The 21,947-nt window shown below is 35.7% G+C and overlaps 1 protein-coding gene across 9 annotated transcripts in view; it reads right to left on the bottom strand.

Annotated features, from left to right (window-relative positions):
* Positions 1–8,925: 8,925 nt before the first annotated feature.
* DOCK10 (dedicator of cytokinesis 10) overlaps positions 8,926–21,947 on the bottom strand; it is a 173,842-nt gene continuing 160,820 nt past the window's right edge. For 6 of the 9 annotated variants that reach the window (XM_087965039.1, XM_087965033.1, XM_087965036.1 and 3 more), the window contains 7 exons: positions 15,778–15,924; positions 14,859–15,069; positions 13,606–13,796; positions 12,442–12,542; positions 12,094–12,232; positions 10,497–10,572; positions 9,330–9,543 (listed from right to left, as the gene is read on the bottom strand). In XM_087965039.1, the coding sequence (XP_087821165.1) occupies positions 9,476–9,543; positions 10,497–10,572; positions 12,094–12,232; positions 12,442–12,542; positions 13,606–13,796; positions 14,859–15,069; positions 15,778–15,924 (933 nt within the window). In that variant the 3' untranslated portion in view covers positions 9,330–9,475. Of the gene's footprint in view, positions 9,544–10,496; positions 10,573–12,093; positions 12,233–12,441; positions 12,543–13,605; positions 13,797–14,858; positions 15,070–15,777; positions 15,925–21,947 lie in introns of all 9 variants that reach the window. The other 3 variants (XM_087965035.1, XM_087965038.1, XM_087965041.1) reach the window with 2 other exon arrangements.

The following is a 21,947-nucleotide window of genomic DNA, read 5'->3' on the forward strand; positions in this document are numbered from 1 at the left end:
GGAGACCTCATCATAGTGGATTGTAGCCTGCCCTTGCTTTGAGGTGTTTCCCTGAATTTCAGCTGCTGATAGCTCTGACAGTTCAGCAGCCTGAGCTTCCTCAATAGCTAAGGCTAGGGTTAAATCTTTTTTAGCCAGTAACCACCTCTGAAGCTTTAGGTCCCTAACTCATCCCACAATTTGGTCAAGCAGCATGTCCTCAAGGTAATCCCTAAATCCACAGTGTATGGCAGCTGATCTTAATGCTGCCATGTACTGACTCACAGTTTCCCCTTCAGCTTGAACTCTCCTCCTAAAAGCCAATCTCCTAGCTATCTGAGAGGGTCTGGGGGAATAGTGGTTTGACAAGATTTCCCTCAACTCATCCCAGGGAATAGCCTTTATAGAACGTGGGGACACTAGTGCAGAGGCTGTATCAAAAACTGTAGCCCCACAGAAGCTTAAAAAATAGGACCTTTTCCTCAGGTCCGTAGCTTCAGACAAATCAATGGCATTTAAAAAGCATTCGAATCTGTTCATATATGATTCCCATGTCTCTGCCCCCGGCTGAAAGGGAGGGAATGTCGGATTTGAGGCCATTAGAGTGGCAGCGTTGGTTTCCTCAACTGAGGTAACTTCGAATTTTCGCTTTTAGAAAAGCGTTTCTGGATGCGCCTGTCAAGCGGCGTTCAGCTCCTCAGCTGGGGAGCTTTAAAGTTCGCACTGTTTGGAGAGTGTCAGCGGCAGTGACTTCGATCAGCTCGTAGCGGCTTCAGCTCTTTCTTACTGTGACTTCGGCTCAGTTGTCTTGCCTGGTCGTCTTTGCTGCATCCCGCCCTCGTCGCCAGTGTTGTAGAGCGGCGGTGACAGATAGAGACGGAGCCAGGCTGAGGCTAACAAACTTTATTCTAATGAATAAAGGGTCGCCACGGCTGCCGGGGCTAACTGACAGCCAGCTGGCGGTGACAGCTGATGCCGTTTGACAGCTCCCTTTTATAGCCGGCTGTCAAACGGCATCAGCCAATGGGAGCGATCGGCGCTCCCGCATAGGCAGCGGACCAGAGGGAGGACCGCCGTTAGTCCTTGAACACAGCATTAAGCATTTGGCTTCTTCAAAATAAATAGAACTATCATACGAGCCATGGTGGTTAGAATGCAGTGCTGCAGGCTACTTCTGCTGATCACCAGCTACCAGCAGTTTGGCAGTTCGGGTCTCACCAGGCTCAAGGTTGACTCAGCTTTCCATCCTTCCAAGGTCAGTAAAATGAGGATCAGATTGTTAGGCACAATATGCTGACTCTGTAAACCACTTAGAGAGATGTTGTAAATCACTATAAAATGGTGTATAAGTCTAAGTGCTATTGCTGTTGCTATCTGGGCACTGAATTCCCAAATGTCAGAACCTACAGGTAGTCCTTGACTTACAACCATTTGTTTAGCAACTGTTTGAAGTTACAATGGCACTGAAAAAAATGACTTACAACAGGTACTCACATTTACATAACATCCCCACAGTCACATGATCACAATTTATGAGAGTTGCAGCATCCCAGATAGCCAGTCAAGTCCTTCACAGCTGACAAGCAAAGTCAATGGGGGAATCTGGATTTGCTTAATGACCTCTTCATTCAATTGCAGTGATTCGCTTAATAACCATGGCAAAAAAAGATCATGAAAACAGGCACAATTCACTTTCGCAACTCATTTTCTTTTCCATGCTCTCTCCACATTTTATTTCTATAATTAGAGAATAGATTGAGACAGTTCGGATTTTCCAAAATTGATCTCCTACATATGCCACATAATTAGCATTTGTTCTGTCCAAATTATCTTTCTAATTGAAGCAAACTTTTGATATTGAGCACCAAAGAACTCTCACATAAAATAAATTTTACTTCTTTTAGTCTACTCTTATTATTACTATGGTTGGACACAGTCAGATGATTTTATCCAGTATTTTTATTTAGTATTTCCCAAGAACTTGGAATAGGTAGATCTTGTTATTTGATACTGTTAAAATATATCAGGATATAAGCTGTTCCAAGCAAAGTTGTCTTTTGCAATTGACTGGTGATGATTATGTCAATGCCAGTGTTGTTCAAATGGTGCTTTGTTTTGGGATTGCACCCAAGATACCTTGGGCTATTGTCTTTCTCTTCTATTCTGCTGTCTCCAGATATTACAACATCCAGACTTATTTTGTCTTTCTAATCAACAATTGTTCAGTCTTGGTTGTTATGTTAGTATTATTTGTAGGGAATCTTTTTAAATGCAGAATTGTGCTCTGTTTTGGGGTAAACATATCATATGTTTATGCATGAGTGACACCTGATGTTACTGAAGTCACTTATTAGATTGTGAAAACTGCTGAATGAAGCCAGAAAAATACCTGTCCAAGCCACCCTGTAATTTAATAAACTTTCCTAGTAAACGTTGAGTATAATTAGCCTGCACAGAATGAATCTTATTAAACGTTAAATGCATTTTCCTCTAATTTGAAATTTAAACCTTTGCTTGTGGCTTGGTGTCATGGAAGATGCAATTGAACATAAAATATGCATAATTCTTAACTCCTTTAGGGGTGCTGGGATGACATCAACTAATGCATAAATAATAACTTAGCAGATTCAGAGAAGTTGCATTTGTCTAATTTGCCTGTGTGCAGAAAGCTCTTGCTATGGAAGTCTAAGGAGAGAAGGCACTATATAAAATTTAAAGTACTCAAAATTATCAATTTCAGTCCACATAAAAATGGCTGTTCACTCCCCATCCCCATGATAGATTATTTGGCCTATGGGATTAATCTGTTTTATTAATACTCCCTTCAAACCTAGTGCCTTTACTTCCTAATTGATCCATAGTACCTGAAGCAAGGCAGGATAACACTTAGAAATCAAAGAACTCTTAAACAGAAATTCTGTTTTTAATAGTCTTCCAAAACTACAATATGCTGCAATAAGACTATGGTTTCTAATATAGCAATACAAACTTGGATAACCAAGGTGATTAGGGGACTGGAGGCTAAAACATATGATGAACGGTTGCAGGAACTGGGCATAGCTAGTCTAGTGAAGAGAAGGACCAGGGGAGACATGATAGCAGTCTTCCAATATTTGAGGGGCTGCCACAGAGAGGCAGGGGTCAAGCTATTTTCCAAAGCACCTGAAGGCCAGACAAGGAATAGTGGGTGGAAACTGAACAAGAAGAAATTCAACCTGGAAATAAGGAGAAACTTTTCTGACAGTGAGAGCAATCAACCAATGGAACAGCTTGCCTTCAAAAGTTGTGGGAGCTTCATCACTGGAAGTTTTCAAGAAGAGACTGGACTGCCATCTGTCAGAAATGGTCTAGGGTCTCCTGCTTGGGTGGGAAGGTTGGACTACATGACCTACAAGGTCCCTTTCAACTCTGTTAATCTATTAATCTGTTAATGTTAAAATGTTATCTGACATTTATTTATTTAGCCTATTCCTATCATAATGACTAGCAATATATATTAAGATTCCATCTAGATTAGTAGAACCCAATAAAATATAAATGTTAAAAAAGATCTATGTTAAAATACCAATGCCTGGGCCATCTAACCATTGAAGCATTGTTTATATTAAAAAAATATCAGATACTGGACAAGTATATGACCTCAGTTTATAGCTGGTCACAATGTGATCTATGATGAGTGGGATCCCGTTGTCACACTGAGGGTAGGATACTGTGCTCCATTTATACAGAGAGTCCCGATAGACAGTGTGGGAGGTGCAAATCCTATTCAGGATTGTCCGTTGCTGACATGTTAGTTCAAAACCTGGCACTTTTTTGAGGGGGCATTTATATGTCTTCCTATGACTGGACGCTCAGCAACCCAATTGGCTAATTGTTTTTATTCAGTCGTTGGCTGCATTGTATTTGCTCTATTTTTCCTGACTATGAATGCAACACTATTCCATAATTTTCATGTCTTGATTTGTAAGTAATATGTTCTTCTGACTGAAATTTCCCAATTCTAACATAAGAACAAAGTTGGAAGGGACTTTGGAGGTTTTATAGTCCAAACTTCTGCTCAAGCAGGAAATCCTATACCATTTCAGACAAATAGTTGTCCAATCACCTCTTAAAAACCTCCAGTGTCAGAGATCCCACAATTTCTGAAGGGAAGTCCTCCCACTGTTTAATTGTTCTGTCAGGAAATTTCTTAGTTCTAGGCTGGTTCTCTCCTTTATTAGTTTCCATTCATTGCTTCTTGTCCTGCCATCAAATGCTGTGGAGAATAAGTTGACTCCCTCTTCTTTGTGGCAGATCCTCAAATATTAGAATATTGCTACCATCTCACCCCTAGTCATTCTCTTCATTAAACTAGACACATCCAGTTCCTGCAACTGTTTTTCATGTTTTAGCCTTTAGTCCCTCAATCATCTTTTTGCTTTTCTCTGCACCTTTTATAGAATCTCAACATCTTTTTATATCGTGGTAACCAAAAGTGGGTGCAATATTCCAAATGTGATCTTACCAAGGCATTGTAATCTTGATTCTATACCTCTGTTAATGCATCCTAGGAGTGTGCTGGCTTTTGGGGCTGCTGCAGCAAACTGCAGCTCATATTTAAGTGATTGTCCACTAGGACTCCAATATCCCTGTCACAGTTTCTACTATTGAGCCACGCACCACCTATTCTATCCCTATGCGTTTGATTTTTCTTGCCTAAATGTAAAACATTTCTCACCACTGAATTTGATTTTGTTATATCGATAGGACACAGTGTTCAAGTCTGTTAAGATTCTTCTGTATCTTGAGACTACCTTCTGAAGTATTGGCAATTCCTACCTGCTTGGTATCATCTGCAAATTTGATGAGTTCCTGTTCTGTTCCTAATCTAAATCATTGATGAAGATATTGAAGAGTACTGGACCTAAGACAGAGTCTAACCCCACTTACCCCACTGCATACTTCCCTCAATGTGTAGTCAATTCATTTTTCAATATGTTGAGTTTATATTCCAAGTTCTTACTAGAATTTGGTCTTGAACCTTTGGATTTTTTTCCTTCTTCACAGCATCAGCAAGTAGGTATCTTGAAAGTTTTAATTTAGCCATTACATAAACACAATTCTGAAAGATCCTCAGCTCTTTCTCTGTAGCATCTTAAGAACTATATGATCTGCAGGACCTATCATAGCAGGATTTTTGTTATGGGGTGTGTGGGAGAATATTAGCATTTTGTATCATCTGCAAATTTGGAATTATTCCCTTCATCTCTTATCCAAGTGATTAATTAACATTATATCAATTTGTTGTGGAATCTTTAATAAGCACTCTTTGAAAATGAGTTTAAATCTACATATCACTTTAACTATTATGCCATGTAACCTATATTTAACTATTGATCAGAATTCCATGCATTACCTTGACAAATACTTTGCTAAAATCAAAATGTAGAGGTGTATGGAGATAGCCTTGAAGTAAGTAGGCAACAGATATTTTTTTAAAACCAGTTTAGTCTGAAAAGTCAGGACAATCTAAGGAAGAAACCTTCTTGAATTGACTTATTTGGTAAAAGAGGGAGGAAGGGAGGGAGGAAGGGAGTAAGACCTGGTGATTAACAGTGGTGGGATTCAAAAGTTTTGCTACCAGTTCTGTGGGTGTGGCTTGGTGGGCGTGGCACGGGAAGGATACTGTAAAATCTCCAGTCAGAAATGGTATTTGCCAGTTTTCTGAACTACTCAAAATTTCTGCTACTGGTTCTCCAGAACTGGTCAGAACCTCCTGAATACCACCTCTGGCGGTGAAGCTTTCAAAATTCAGCATAAAGTTCTGATTGTTCTACGTTATCTGTTTCCTGACATGGCTTAGGCTTACATCATGAAAGGTTGATATAAAATATGTTGGGTCTACTTTTTAAAAAGAGCAATTAGTAAACTCTGAGAACGTAGCTTGCTAATTGCACATTTTTGAAAACTTAAGACTTGATGTTTACAAATCCAGTTTTATTTCCTATAATTACTGCATGGCTTTCAGTTTCCTTTTGAAAGATACAAAAAATATTGGAAGCAAAGAACTGCATTAGTTTTAATGATTCATGGAGAGGTGTTTATTTTAAACTCCCATGTGTTATGAAACATCTCATTTGAATGATTTTATCACCCTTGTAACCATATTAATCAAATTTTATTTAAATTTAATTTAATTTTCAATTAAAGTAGAGCAAATGTAATAAACAGTTTACCAAGCCCTCTCCCCTGAAAGACTGTATATCCCCACATACATCTACTAGAGGTCTTGTTCTCCCAATAAAAATCTACACTTCAAAGCAGGTCCTTTAATGTTGGGGAATGTTCAGGCAGGCAGAGAGGAGGACTCAATGTGGAATTAGCTTTGAATCATTTTGCAGCTGCAAGAGACCCAGGACTGATCTCACTCCCCCTCCTTCAACTTCATGAAAGTTTATTTATCTGTTCCCATGGGAAGGCAAGAAGTCTGGAGAAATTCCTGTATTATAGGCATAATATAATAAAACAGTTAGGTTTACCTTTACTCATGTGGATCTGATTGCTTGTGCCTGATGTTTAATGCTATACAGGTACTCACAATCTATTCAGTAGATTTATAAGTATAAGTATTTCCTGACACCAGTTTCTTGATTGATAGAAATGTATTTGAACAAAACAATGGCTTATTCATCATTAATCAAGTTAGAGTGTGACAGAATTTCTCATCAGAACAACATCGTTATAGATATGACTAGATCCCATGTGTGAACGGAAATGTGAACTTAATGGAAAAAGTATCATGATTGCAACAAACAGCTTTTATACATTGATTATCATTAATTTTTATTGTCTGAGATAGAGTGAAAAATGAAAGAGCACAGTTTAAGTGGTATTGCCCAAGTTAGTTTTATAACTGAAGTTACTTATCACATATTCCAAGGTCTTGGATCTCTAGAAGCTTTGGATTTGTTACTCATTTGAGAATTGCTTTCAGAACATGTTAGGAATGTCAGGTTGCTGTCAGCTCATCAGTCGAGATAGGAAATCAAGTCATAAGAACTAGCACCACTTTATTGTACAGTTACAGTAACATATCTTGCATATCTGAAAGCAGTTGTCCCTTCCTTTGCTTTTACTTTCCAGAGAACTAGGGTAGTAGTATCTCTTCTAAGATACTTTATTCAACCCCATTTCTTTTGTGGGCTGAGATATCTCATCTGATCATTGCCCTGGTTGCAGCCCTTTCTTGGGTCTCCCAAGGTTGCTCTATCATACAATTGAACTATCAATTCCAGTAGAACTTCAAAATGAGATTGACTCTACTATAGTTTAATAGACTGAATTATACCTTAACACATGTAAGTTGCAAATTAGCAGCCTGAAGTATGGAGAATTACCTGGCAGAGATAAGGAAATTCAATATGTGAAGAAAGGTCCACTTCTGGGTTATAGCTAAGACTTCAAATATGGCATGCCACATGAGTTTTTGAAATCAATATTCGTTAGCTATGTTTTTTTATTTGCTGATATGTATTTACTTTTCATACTTATTCAGAAACAAATCCTCTTAAATTCAATGGAATTACATGTTCATTCTTAGTCTGTACTGGAAAGGGATTAGGAAAAATTTGATTCCAGTCAAGAACCCATATCTTTCTTGACATGCTACCAATATTAGAGGGGAAAAAACTCCCACTTATACTGGTAAAAAATAAACTTCAAAAATCTGAAATTGGTACCATCAACAAAGATTATTTTTCTACTTAAGATTAATCAGTTATATCACATTTTTTATTGTAAACTAGAAAAATACTCTATGGCTTCAATGAAAACAGTAATAATGATGAAAAGGATTTTATTCCTAATGTGTAAATAATGCTTTTAGAATTAAACTCATGATGCAAAAAGTTGTCAAGAAAAATACTGTGAAACAATAGAGTATTATTAGCTTACCAATATAACAAATTAAACCAGACACATAGGTGTTTTTTTTTAACATTTTCCTCAATAGTAGAGATGCTATAATTACAATACTACTAGGTCTTTTTAAAAGTTATTTTGCAAGGCATTTCTTTTTAGAAGCAGTGTTTCTCTCCCCTTCTTCCCCATTTATTTATGAATAAACAGAACTTTTCCTCACCAGCATAAAAACTAGATCCATCCATCTTTTATCTGGTCATATAGCTCAAGATAATGTGACATGCAAGCTGATTTTCCTGTCAATTAAGCACTTAACCATGTATATTGTTCTGTAAAAGATGGAACATTGTTTTATAAAAGATAAAATACTGCTCTATAACAGCACCAAGCAAGTTCATGATGTTACAATACAAATGGGAAAGTAAACTGGAGTGGGGCTGGTCTATATCTACACTATTATCAGTTAGCACAAAGGATTTAACATGGATATCCATAAAGCAAGGGTGTCAAACTGATGGGCTGGATGTGTCATGTGTAGTCCATGGCCACCCCAACTCTATGAAGGGGAAAAATGTCCGAAACATCACTTGATGGCAACATGACCCAGTGAGTTTGACACCCATACCATAAAGAGTGGTAAGAAATGAAAGTGTGTACTATATTATATGCTGTATTTAAATACTGTATATATGATGCCATAGTATCTTTTCTGGAGAAATTCTGAAGTAGTTAAAAAATAAGGACACAACAGAACGAAAATGAGAGTTAGATTCTATGCTGTCAGAAAAGAGTGATTTGGTACTCTGTATGTCAACCTTTTACTTCAGAAATGACATGTTTGAGTCAATGAAATTGCAACCATTAAAATCTTCCATTTCTATTTAAGTTGGTAGAAAATGTACAGCTCCTTGGAAAAAAACATGATTTCAAACACATCACCAGCTATGTGAGAACACCTTGAAGCAATGGTAGTAGCAAAAGTAGTGATTCAAATTATATCCCACTGCAAGCCGAAATGATTTAGCCAATAACACACACACAATTTTATACACATAAACAAATATTTTAATATAGCCGTATTTGAAATGTTATCCACATTTTAGTCATGTCAAATATTAACTATTTTTTTTGTAAAAATGACGTATTTTACACATCTTTTATTTACAATTTTAATATACTTAAATGTTATAAAACACCCACTTTTGACTTTTAAAATATATGTATACTAGGACCTGTATTAGATTATATTATTATTTATAGCAAACATAAGGTTTGCTGTGAAACTAACTGTTCAATGAATATTTCATTTCAGTCTATTTACTAAAGACTGGCCATAATAAAGAAAATTATAGGAAATGTGCAAATATCAAGAAAGACAATAACATTTAAAAAAATCAAATTGACTGTTTTTCTTAAATTGACACATAAAATTGTTCAATAAATAAAAAATAATAATGTAACACTGTTATGGTATCCTCCAGAATTTGCCTACATTGTTTTGCAAAATAACGCCAAAGTTTTCCAGTTCATAATCAAAGGCAATTATGAAATATCTGCATTTGATGAAAGCAGTGATCCAGGTGGGGCAGTGATTGTTCTACTGATTGCATGGGAATAATGTGTTTCCACTCCTGGATGCTTTGCAGAATCCTCCTTGTAAGTGATCTTTAAAACAGATGCATACACAAAGAAATAAGTAAACCTGAGTAAATAAGTAAACATGTGGAAAAATTAAGCTCATTCTAAACCAGGGGTGTCAAACTGATGGCAATGTGATGTGCCAAGTTTGACATCCATGCTCTAAATTATACTTTTAGGAACAACTTGATCAGCTGTTTTTATCTATCCTGTTAAGGTTTTTAACAGCTGCCATATGAAAGAAATATTTTGTTTTGTATTTTGATCTCTTCCTCCAACAGCATTCCAACTTTAAAAAAAACCACTTTCTTCTTTAGCCTCCAATTGTGTAACATATCTGTGAAAGTATATTTTGACACTTTTATAAAGTAAATACACATATGAATTTAGCTCTGCTGGCTCTGAACATCATAAATAAACAGTGTATCACCTATTTACTTGGGGCATTTAACACTTAGCTGCAAATGGAAGCCAGATGTGGCCATAATAAATAGTTGACACCTACACCCCACATGGATCAAGCATCTCTTTCTAATGTCTAAACATAAACATGAATGTATTTAAACATTTACTCCTACATCAGTACTGCAGAGACATACAGTACATCATGCACATCTGCTGAGAAGGCCCCAGGGAAAAGTCTACTTCAGGCATGCAACCCCACTGTAAGTGCTGAAGAAGAAACTTCATGCCTAAGTAGGAGTATTATGAAACTTAAGTGTCTATTAAAAAGGATCATCAGAAATGGACTGTCGCTATTAATCCATGAAGTGCTAGACAAGAAAGCCTGGCATATTATTAACAGTTCTCCCTGACCCTGTATTATATTTCATGCTTCCCAAAAGAATGGCTAATGACCCCCCCCTTTTTTTTTTGCTAAGCATCACCAGTGAAATGCATCCTTATTAAATGTTAAAAAAGCAGTCGGTGAGAATTCATGACAGTAAAGGTACAGAGAGCAAAAAGAAAACCAAACATACCACTTTTGGCTATAGTATTGAGGGAAATGTTAGACAGTGAAGCAGAAAAGTTGTATAAGCACTGAACATGACAGAGCTGCCAGAAAAAGAGAAAGAAAGATGTTGATGGAAATGCCACAGTCAGTGGACATAGAAACACAATAATAATGAATAACACATAGGATTTCAATGCCTTTATGTAAAATACCATTAAGGACACAGTGTATACAATATGTGTTGATGTGGAAAAAACACAACAGGAAACTTGCAAGGTGCTGGAGGTGACTAACTATGGAGGGAAATAATCACAGAACTCTTGTAGTGTTCTCTCTGAACTGAATGGGGTGGGAGACATTAACTTCTCAGAAGTCACAGAAAATCCATCAGTTCTCCTAAGATACTTCTTGAGAGCATTGACAAATAGTGATAAATGAAACAGTAACATTGTTTTTTATTGTTTATATAGATGGAGAGGTGTGAAACATAACTTAGTGTAACCCAAAGCAACAACAACAAAACATAGGATTGATAAGGAAACAATAAAATCCTAATTAATTTATGTAGGAATTAAGATATAAACCTGAAAATCTTCTTCATCTAGTCCTGTTCCCAATATGGGATTTTCTGTCCAAACAGTTTTTAAAAAATATTTTGAATGTATAACAGGATCTCCTCATAGTGAGTTCTCAATTGTTTTCACAGGCTTAGGTTCATCCTATAATCCATCAGTGTTTGGCATATATAATTGGGAAGGAGAAAAGCCTAATGCCCTTTTGATATGCCAGGATAGAATAATTGTGGTGTCTGCTCAAAGTGTAAAGAATCAAGGAAACCTCCTCCATTTTGCTCTTGAGATTGTATTTCCCCTTTGTCTGAATTTATTACCTCTCCCTGTGTGGGTATATGGTGTCATATATAGCCTTTGACAGAAGAAAATGGAAGTTTATCCGTGAGTATTCTGGGTTTTTGTACCCTATGACTTTCTCTTACTTCTAGATATAATAACAGACCAGCATCCAATTTAATGTTATCCTGTGTTCATAGATTCCAATGTAACCTGCTTCTACTTTTCACATACTGTATGGACAAAGATCAAAATGTATTCAATAGCATATCAAATCCCAGTATATCCTTATATTGTTAAGCCATTCATGGTATGATTGGCCTAAAAATAATCACTGTATGCTTTTCTGAATAATATCAACTTAAAAATACCAAGTGGGTAAATATTTGTCAGAATTTGCTTTAAGAAGGGAGGGAGGGAGAGAAGGAGGAAGAGAGGGAGGGAGGGAGGAAGGAAGGACGGAAAGAAGGAAGGGTCAACCTCTATTGATTATAAGAATTAATCAGCATGATAGATTTTTTTTCTTCTGATTAGTGTTACTCTTAAATGATAGAAATCAGAATAGGAGGGATTCGCAGATAAAGGAAGGTAAAAGAGATAGGAGTATTTGAAATGAGAATATACTTTAGACCAAGAAAAGAAGTTTGGAAATTAGGAACCTTGTGGGACTTTTAATTTCCCAAGGTGGCTCCCCAATTAGGATTAGGCATTGTTTATGTGACAACCCCAATGTCTTTGGAGCTGAAAACAAGATGTTGAAAGAGAATGGCTAACCTGTTCATTCATAACCTCTGACAGCTCACTGAGCATGTTCTTGTAATGAGATTTCATTTCTTCCTGATATTCCAGCTGATCCTCCTTAATAAGGCGTTCATTAACTTCAAGAGCTTGTCCACATGCTTCTGCAAATTGTCTACATAGCACAAAAAATCTCATATCTTTAATGTCAAGGCAATGTGTTATTGTTTGAAATATAATATAGCATTTTGATTTTATTATGGATTAAAATGGTGTATTCATAATCGACACAGAAATATATTACCCTTGTATTTGTTTATCTCTATATCTCCATATATTTCTCTCTCTCTCTCTCTCATCTATCTAACATATTGTAAAACTTACCTAAATATTTCTTTCAGAAGTTTAACTTGGTTATCTGGGTATTTCTTAGCATTGGTTTCTTCAAGAAATGCTCGAGCATAAGCCATTGGTCCTGCATTTACCTGCAAGTCAAAGTGTGCTATGTTATACTGAGGGCCGAGATCAGGACTGGCAAAGGCAGCTTAAAACAATTCTTCTGTCAATACCTGAAGTCCTGATTTTGTACACCTGTTACTGAAGAGTTTTCTAAATTGCAGATACATTATGGAAAGGAAACACTTGAAGATCAGGTGTGCAAAATGGAAGGATTGCTAGCACACCTTTAGTGATTACCAGAATCTTCCCAAGATTGGGTGATCAAAATGATTGGGCCCAATATTAAGGCACCCATTTCATTCTTTAAAACAACTTTAATAAATTTCCTAAACTGAAGCCCAAACCCCAACATGCAGTAAAAACAAAAAATATGGCCTTCAAACTCTGGGAAGTAATTAAAGGGTAGCTATCTTAAGTTCACTGCATCGAATAAAAATATTATCACACTAAAAGCACAATAGATAAAATTAAATATGAAAACAGTGTAGTATACTAAATTGCAGCTATCAAAATAAAAGTTAATTTGAAATGAAGCTAGATAACTCTTAAAAACCCTAATCATTAACATAGCTTTTGGTTCTGTTTTTCTGAGTCTCACACAATGTTATCAGCATTGGTCTTCATTTTTCCTCTAAGATACATTTCCCACTGCTCCACTGCTTTCAGACTCCTGAAAAGGAAGCTGTTTTTTGATGTTGAATCTCTCATGATGATATACAACCTGTAGCAGGCATTAAAAACTTATTCTCTGTGGAAGGAGATGCAGTGGAGGTAACTGAATCCTAAGGCAGAAGCATCAATCTTTCTGGGAGAGGGATAATGATGCTTTAATCAGTACCACACTCCCATTCTACCCTTTGACAAACCTAGCAAGGATATTAAGAAATGGGAGCTAAATCTCAGATTCAAAAGAATAAGCTTGTAACATTAATTAATTTACTTAATGAATTAGCTAATATTATAATGCTTCTTTTGAATTTCCAGCAGGTGAGGTTGTAACAACAGAAGAAGATAAAGATTCTGTTTCCTATTATAAAATCCTAAATGTCAAATCTTTTAAACCCGAGAAAAGGGCTGAAACATACTTACCTTGACACTGACGCTTCCTTGTAGTTTCAGCTGGAGTCGAATCATATCTACCTCATCCATTGTGCAAAGTTGTTTGAGTTCTGAAATTTTTTTGGACATCTCATCAATAGCTACTTCTATGGGGTTCAGTTCTATACTGGTCTGGTTTATAACTTGTATTCTTTTTTTCACATATGGAAATAAATGGCTAGCTGCAGTAAAAAAAACAAGATAAATACATCTAAGGAAGGTTTATTTAATGTAATATATATTCATAATTAAAACAAAGCCATAATTCATACAATATATCCATGAATAGTTCCATTTTCTCATTCTTTGTATGTTTGTATCTACAGTATGTATGGGTGTGTTCACGTGTGTAAGTGTATATGTATAGTTTTCTAAAAGATCATAAAAGGATTACTTGCTTGTCTTAATCAAATTCCAGAACAGGTATAAGAATATCACTCTTACTTTGTGGATCCCATTTTTCATGTTACCTCAAGTGTATTTGAAGTAGAAACATAAGGTATATAATGGATAAATCAAGTATAAATAAGTAACAAGAAAGGTCTTGCTTCAGTAACATTTTTAAAATTATTTTAATAGTTTGTAAATATAAATTAATATTATTGGGACAAGAAAAATGCTAAATAAACATAGTTTTAAATATGACATTCTATTCTAAACCAAACTCTTTTGAAGCATATCCATTGGCAAGTCAATAACTATCCCTTAGATAATTAGCAATATGTTACAAGATATTTGTAACTATTTTTGTAAATAATAAATAATCAATTGCTGTGTTGAGTCAATTGGATTGAGAAGGGTGGCTTTACTGATTGAAGAAATAGTAATAATTTCTTCCTCCTTCTCCTTTTTTGTGACCCTTCAGGTCAATGTTGATTATTGTTGACTCCTGAACTACCTGAATTTTTTGAAAATGATTTATTGCCTTCTACCTAGGACTGAGAGGGAGAGACAGGTCCAAAGTCACTGGTTTTGTACCTAAGGCAAGACCAGCACTCAGCTTTCTGGTTTCTACTGTGATGCCTTAACCATTACACCCAATTGTTTCTCTCATTCTCTTTGTGGCCTTAACACTTCAAAATCTTGACACTGAAACAAAACAGTGCAATTTAGGTCACTGTTTTTTTGGAGGGAGTGGTTATTCAAATGGTCTCCTGTGGACTTTCAGAAGGTTCAGAGGCTGAGAAGTGGCCCAAACATCCTGAGAATTTGTCCTGTTGTGAAGAAGAATTCAGTGTCCATACTTGTCAGAATTGTCCGTCTCTTGCATTGTTCTTCTACACCCCCGTGCTTCTTTCCTGACAAGGTGAACGGCGTTTCAAACACAAAGTGGTTGATATTGTGATGCATTTCAAAGTCAGTCTTACGTTCTTCAGCTTCTTTCTCTTCAAAGAAGGGTGTGACATAGGTTACTTGGATATATGCATATTTAGGATCTAAATCTTTGGGGTTAACCTATACAAACAAAAGGGGAGACAATACATCAATTAGAGGCAGCACAAGGACAAGAAAATAAACTAAACTCTTGCTTTTTACAGCATATTACTGAAAGGCTGCTTTAGACATTATAAAAGAGGATATATTCATAGATTTCTTTGCTTTGGACAGGATGGTTGTGTATTTTGTATTCAGATATTTTGAGCAAAAAAGGAGCAAAAACATTTTCTTAGACAAACAAAACAGATTTCTAAGAAAGCCTCTGTTGCTGGGAATTCCATAACAGTTCCCTTTCAGAAATTTGAAAGCCCCCTCCCCAAAAAAGGCATGCCTACCAGGTCTTCCACCTTTAATAAATTAATAGCAGTGTAATGAATGTACATGACACCACAGCATGTAACAAATGTTTATATTACTATCAAGGGCGTTATAACTCTTCTGATCAGAGAGACGAAAGATATAATTACACGGCCACAGAAGAGGTTATGCCTTGCCTGAACCATATTCCTCTTCATTTTTTTACTTCATTGGTTCCAAATTATTCGTGCTTTGATATTAACTGAATTTATTCAGTGAGCATGGGTCATTGAAGAAAAAAAGAATTTTGGAGAAAAAAAGAATGTTTCATTTATTTTAAGTGGGTTTGGACAAAAAACTCTGTAATAGCACAAATGCTTTCTTAAAAAAAAAAAAAAAAAAAAGATCTGTGGACATTTCCAACCGTACCTTATTGGAATCTTGGATTATCTTTACATTGTCTGTTCCAAACTTGTCTGCATAAAGTTTCATCAGTCGCTGAGAGATTTCAGATAGGCCTGTTAATTTGGGCTCTTTGTAAATATATTCCTTACCCTCTTCCTCTTCAAAAAAGCCCTGATTAAAAGATAAATCATAACAATTACAATAAACTGAGTATGTTAAAAACACTTCAAGAACATACTGTGGATGAAAAATGTAAGGTACTCAACTGCTAAGTATAAAAAAATAATTTTTTTGAATGCTGCAGCTTATGCATGATGAAGAAATGGAATGCATTAAAAACCAAACTTCTACATTTGCACAGGATGAATATCAACTTTTACTAATAGGGAAAAAAAGCCTGTGTGAAATGAGACTGAAAACATCCTTGGAGTTTTATATCACATACATATAATCCATATTTTACAGCAAGTATGCCACCATGTGGTACAATTCAGAAAGGATCATGAAAATTAGTGGTTTCTTACTTCTTTCTTTCTAAAAACACAACAGCAGTCAAAACTACAGTTGTATGTAGGTGGCGAATGTGACAACTCTACAATTAAAATAATATATTAGCTTTTGAAGCCATGTATTTACTTGTTAGTTGATTCTGGGAAACTAAAGTGAATTTATTTTTATTAGACAGAAATCTGTGTTTCTCAATGAAGAAGGCTGCTTGCTTCAGAAAAAAAATTACACATAATTGGTTTGTTAGTCAGCTATACCCATAGGGAGTACTAATTCTTTTTAAGATATAGCTTTTAGCATTGTGCCTTTTTAAAATAACAAGCTGCATAGTAGGTTCCAATCTATAAACATATCACTCATGTATGAACTATTCATTGTATGAACTATTGATGAAATCCAGTACTTTATGAAGTTTTGTTGCATATGCAGATTTTGGTTATGATTCAGGCACACACATATATCCTTTCATATTCATGTCACCATGGATGTCATTCTGAGCTTATGTAATACAACAATGCTATCTAAGAACCCCTAGATAGTCTCAAAATGACTTAAACAAGCGGGAAATGATCCTGATAATGAGGTAATTCTAGAATTCTTACTCCCTTTTTGTATTGGGAAATGACAATTAAATTAGAATCCATAGTTTTCATATTTAACTATACACATCAGGTGTTATTTACCTGGTTTAGTCTAGTTAATGAAAATTAGTTGTCAGTGCTGCTGTTGTTATTTTTGATTAAAATCAGGAAAGTAGTGTTTTTATTTATTTTGCATGACTTGCTCTAGAACTCTGGGGTGCCTTTCCTGGGATACATGTTCAGTGGTGGCGCTTCCAAAGGAAGGGACATTAACTGAAGAGAAGTCCAGTGCCAGCCCACTGAACTTTCTGCTCCCTTTCCAACTGAGGACATTCCAAGCTGTATGGGAAGAGACTGATGGTGTGAGGTGGTTGCTTATCTGATGCCAGCCATGCTAATGTTTTTGAGCTTTTATCACGGAACACTTTATCACATTTCTGCATTCAGAGGCCCCATGTTACAAAAAGTCTGGCCCAACCACCGTTATACTTAATGATATGAGGAGACAGAGCCATGGAGTAAGATAGGAAATGATCAGCCAAGTCCAATATCTTACTAGGTTACATTAAAATATAATTAGAAATAATTGTTTCTTATTTTAGAAAACATTTCTGGCTGCCAATATCTTCAGCTCAACTAGATTCATTTATTCACAGACGATAAACAATGGCCTAGACTAATATCACTTTCCATTTGCATTTTTGTAAACTTCCCCACTGCCACCTCTTTTGTGTGTGCAAAAGTTTTCTTGGCAAAATTTCAGAAATGGTTTGCCAATGTCTCCTTTCTAGGGCTGAGAGAGTGACTGGCTCAAGATCACCCAGCTGGTTTTCTACCTACGGCAAAAGTAGAACTTATAGCCTCCCAGTTTCTAATCTGATGCCTTAACCACTACACCAAACTGTTCATGTTTCTCATTCTCTTTCTGACTTTGAAGTCATGATGCTGAACCTGTAAGTCCCTATGAAACAAAATTTAGACACATAAAGGCAGATGGCATCATCCCTGCACCAAAGGATGCATGTACATTCCACTGACACAATTTGCCTCTTTGGAAGATCTCATCAAAACAGGAAGGGCAGAGTCCAGCAAATGGTCAAGCTAATGACACATAGAACCTAGTTCTGAAATACTTTGCCAGATGATGTTTACTAGGTTCATACTTAATAATCTTTTTAGTACTTTTTATTTTATTCAAATACATAGATAACAAACTACAAATATATTCTTAGAGTATTCCTAGAGTTGGAAGATCATTTTCACTGATTCTTCTTTTACTCAATAGTTCTCTCAAAATGCATGCAGAAAACTGGGATTTTAGATGGAACAGATGAAAAAGCAATTTCAAAAATGTACAACTACTTATTAGAATTTGAATTGGCAGAAGAAATAGTCAAGGGCCCAATGATAGCACGGGCAAGGAACATAGGATATAATATCAATTTGGAAGATTGGGAAAGAATTTGGAACCAAAACTATAAAGTAATGAAATCGGCGGTCTATAAAGAGAACCAATATAAAATGTGCTATTGGTGGTATCTGGCACTTTTGAGATTGGCCAATATATATCCAAATTTAAGCCCACTCTCTTGGAAATGTAAAGAAACAAGAGGTACCTTCTTCCACACTTGGTGGCTTTGCCCAAAGAGCAAAAAGTATTGGGAAAAATATGAATATGGATAAGAGAAATCACAAACATTCAATTAGAACCTAAGGCTGAAATTTTTCTGTTGGGAATAATAAAAGGTGAAATCGCAAAAGAAATCAAATACTTAATTTTACATACAATAATGGCAGTAAGGATAGCACTAGCTCACTGTTGGAAGGGAGATGAGATGCCAACAGATAATTTGATAACCCAGAAGATCTATGACTGTGCGGAAATGGATAAGCTCACCCAAAAGTTAAAAGATAGTAAGACTCAAAATATTTTACAGTTTGGGAAAACTGGTATAATTGGATAAAGGATAGAAACCTGTAAGTAAACAGGCAAGAGAAAACATGAAGAGGTCATGATAGGAGTATATACCAGATATCGGAACTAAGTATTGGAACACTGTTGGACATAAACACACTGTCTAAGAAATTAGATGTCTTTATGTTTTTATGTTTATTGGTGATGTATAACTTTTTGGTTTTGTATTTTATGAATTTTTTTGTATTATGTATATATTTTTTAATGTTAATAAAGCTTTTTTTTTTAAAAAAAGAAAACTGGGGAAAGTCCTAAAATAACATGAAACAAGGAGACTAGAGAAGTTGCTTCCCCTTCCCATCTTCAGTTGAAGCTTTTTTGAATATGTGAAAAAAAATTAGATTCAAATCAACATATGCAAAATTAGGAGATGGAGGAATATTAATTCAATTTCATGGTAATGTAGGAAGAGAATACAATACTGTCATTTTTGCCAATATGGTCCTTATTTAATTGGATATCTTAAAATTCAGATCATTATATTGTCAAAGTCAATTTAAAATTGCCCTAATTGTATTGAAAAGGAATGCTGCATAACTACTGTGTTGTTCTTTCTACAAGCTCATTTTAGTTTATCAGAAAGAATCTTGATGTTTATAGAAATTCTATTTGTTGTCATAATTATTTTCATTATAAAACAATTCATGTTTTCTATCTTTACTAGTTGCCAGATATTTTGAGGTAGCTTTAAAAACAGGAGCTTTGTGAAACTACACAATGTTCACAACATCCTTAGGCTTCCATATTTCTATTACTTTCACTTAATTTGATGTAGTCCTGTGTTCGTCCTTTGTTCATGGAATTTAACATAGTTTCTTTAAGAATCCCTGTAATTCTCATTTACAATTTTGGATTTCAGCAGTATTTTAATGAACCATGAAATTGCAGTCTTCTATTCACTTTTCATTGCACTTTTTTTCCTTGGAAAGGATTAGTTTCATATATAGGCAAATGCTGCTTATGTGTCCTAAATATTAAGTAGGTCACATAATACCAGTTCTGCATCTTTATGTAAAAGATACCACTGTGAAATGTTGTGAAAGATATTTGCTTCTTATAAGATATAGTGAGTAATATGCTTTGGGATAGTAAAATGCAGATTGTTAAGAAGGTTTATCTCCCTTGATGATGTAATTAACCAGCTTGCCTTCAGAAGTTGTGAGTGCTTCATCACTGGAGGTTTTTAAGAAGAGACTGGATAGTCACTTGTCTGAAATGGTATAGGGTCTCCCAGCTCCATTCTGATTGATATTGTTTTTCAAGACAAGGTGACATTACTTATACTCAAGCTTCAATTATCTAGGACAGTGCTGTCAAACTCAAATTGTCACAGGAAGGTGTTGCACAAAACTATTTTGTTAGTCTGGTGTCTGCACACAATGAATCAAAAATGAATACAATGAAGAGTATCCTGGAATAATGCTAAAATAAATGGAGTCAGTAAAAATCTTTATTAAAATCTGAGTTACTTGTGAAATACTATTGTATAATACGCTGATAAGATTACACTTGGAATACTGCATCCACTTTTGGTCACCATGAAAAAAGATTTTGAGATTCTAGAAAGAGTGCAGAGAAGAGCAACAAAGGTGATTAGGGGACTGGAAGAACAGTTGCAGGAATTGGGTATGTCTTGTCTAATGAAGAAAAGGACTGAGGTGACATGATAGCAGTGTTCCAATATCTAAGGAACTGCCACAAAGAAAAGGCATTCAACCTATTCTCCAAAGCACCTGAAAACAGGACAAGAAACAATGGATAGAAATTTATCAAAAAGAGAACCAACGTACAAATAAGTAGAAATGTACTGACAGTGAGAACAATTAATCAGTGGGATGGCTTGCCTTGAGAAGTTGTGAGTGCTCCATCACTGGAAATTTTTAAGAAGAAATTGGGCAACTATTTGTCTGATATAGTATAGAGTGTCCTGCTTGAGCAGGATGTTGAACTAGAAGTCTTCCAAAATCCCTTCCAACTCTGTTAGTATGATCATTTAGCCGGCAGTAGTTTTTATTAATGGAACCATTATTTGGTTGTATTGCTGGATTTATATATATATCTCAAAATCATATCACGGATAATATAATATAGGAACATATATTACTTTAAGCTCTTCTCTGTCCCATTAAACAGGAAGATCTTTGTTTCCTTTTATTTTTTTCCCCATTTTTTTTCCCTTTTCTCTACTGTCCTGGCTCCCTCCCTCCCTCTTTCCCTTTCCTCCCATACTGGTACTTTGCCCAGCAGAGAGACTCACAGTGTGGCAGAGCTGATCTTCTTCCTTGAACCCTCTCCTCCTTCCCTCTTTCAGGCATGACCAAACTCCTGATCCATCTTCCCCGTAAAGTCCCTACTTCTTCAGAACTCTATACTAAGGGAAGCACAGCTGTGGAAGCCATGGAATGGAAGAGTCAGTGAGTTCCTGAAGAGCAAGGCTACTTGTAGAGCCAGGAAACTAGCTGGATCAGGTTGAGGTGAATCACCAGGACACCTCTACCTGGAAGGCTTTGATGGTTCAGCATGTGCATCTACATCAGGGCTGTCAAACTCATGGCAGCATCATGTGATGTATTAGAATTTTTTCCCCCTTTGCTAAACTGGGTGTGGCCATGGCCAGTGTGTGACGCATCTGGCCCACTGGCCGGGAGTTTGACAACCTTGATCTACATGATGTTCAATACCCTGATCTAAGTTGGTGCAAAGTATTGCTGGGAATGCAGAAAATCTATTTATCTTCAGAATTGAACTAATTAAGTCACCTATCTTTCTTTCTTTTCTCTTTTTGTAAATTTTATTTGAGTTTTCACAAAGAGAAAAAAAAATACAAATAAAACATCTTTTTTGAAAGCAGCATAATTCCGGGTTACATTTCTTCGTACAGACACAAATTCAGGTTCATGCTCATTTTTATATTCTATTCCATATCTTATTACTATTTTACATTTTCTGCATAGCTTCTCCCCTCTTTTAATTTTCTCAATTTTATTTTAATTATCTCATCTCAATTCAAATCATTGTATTTATATTTTTTGTCTGTCCTGTTTCAATTATCTATTATCTTTTCTCATTAAACAAAATTTCTCCTGTAGTTACTGATTGGAGTATGACGCCTTTATATCTTTTCCCTAAAG

The sequence above is a fragment of the Notechis scutatus genome, chromosome 4 (assembly GCF_049901735.1).
Source record: "Notechis scutatus isolate UNSWTSFEM ecotype Mainland chromosome 4, rNotScu1.2, whole genome shotgun sequence".
Taxonomy (NCBI): Eukaryota; Metazoa; Chordata; class Lepidosauria; order Squamata; family Elapidae; genus Notechis; species Notechis scutatus.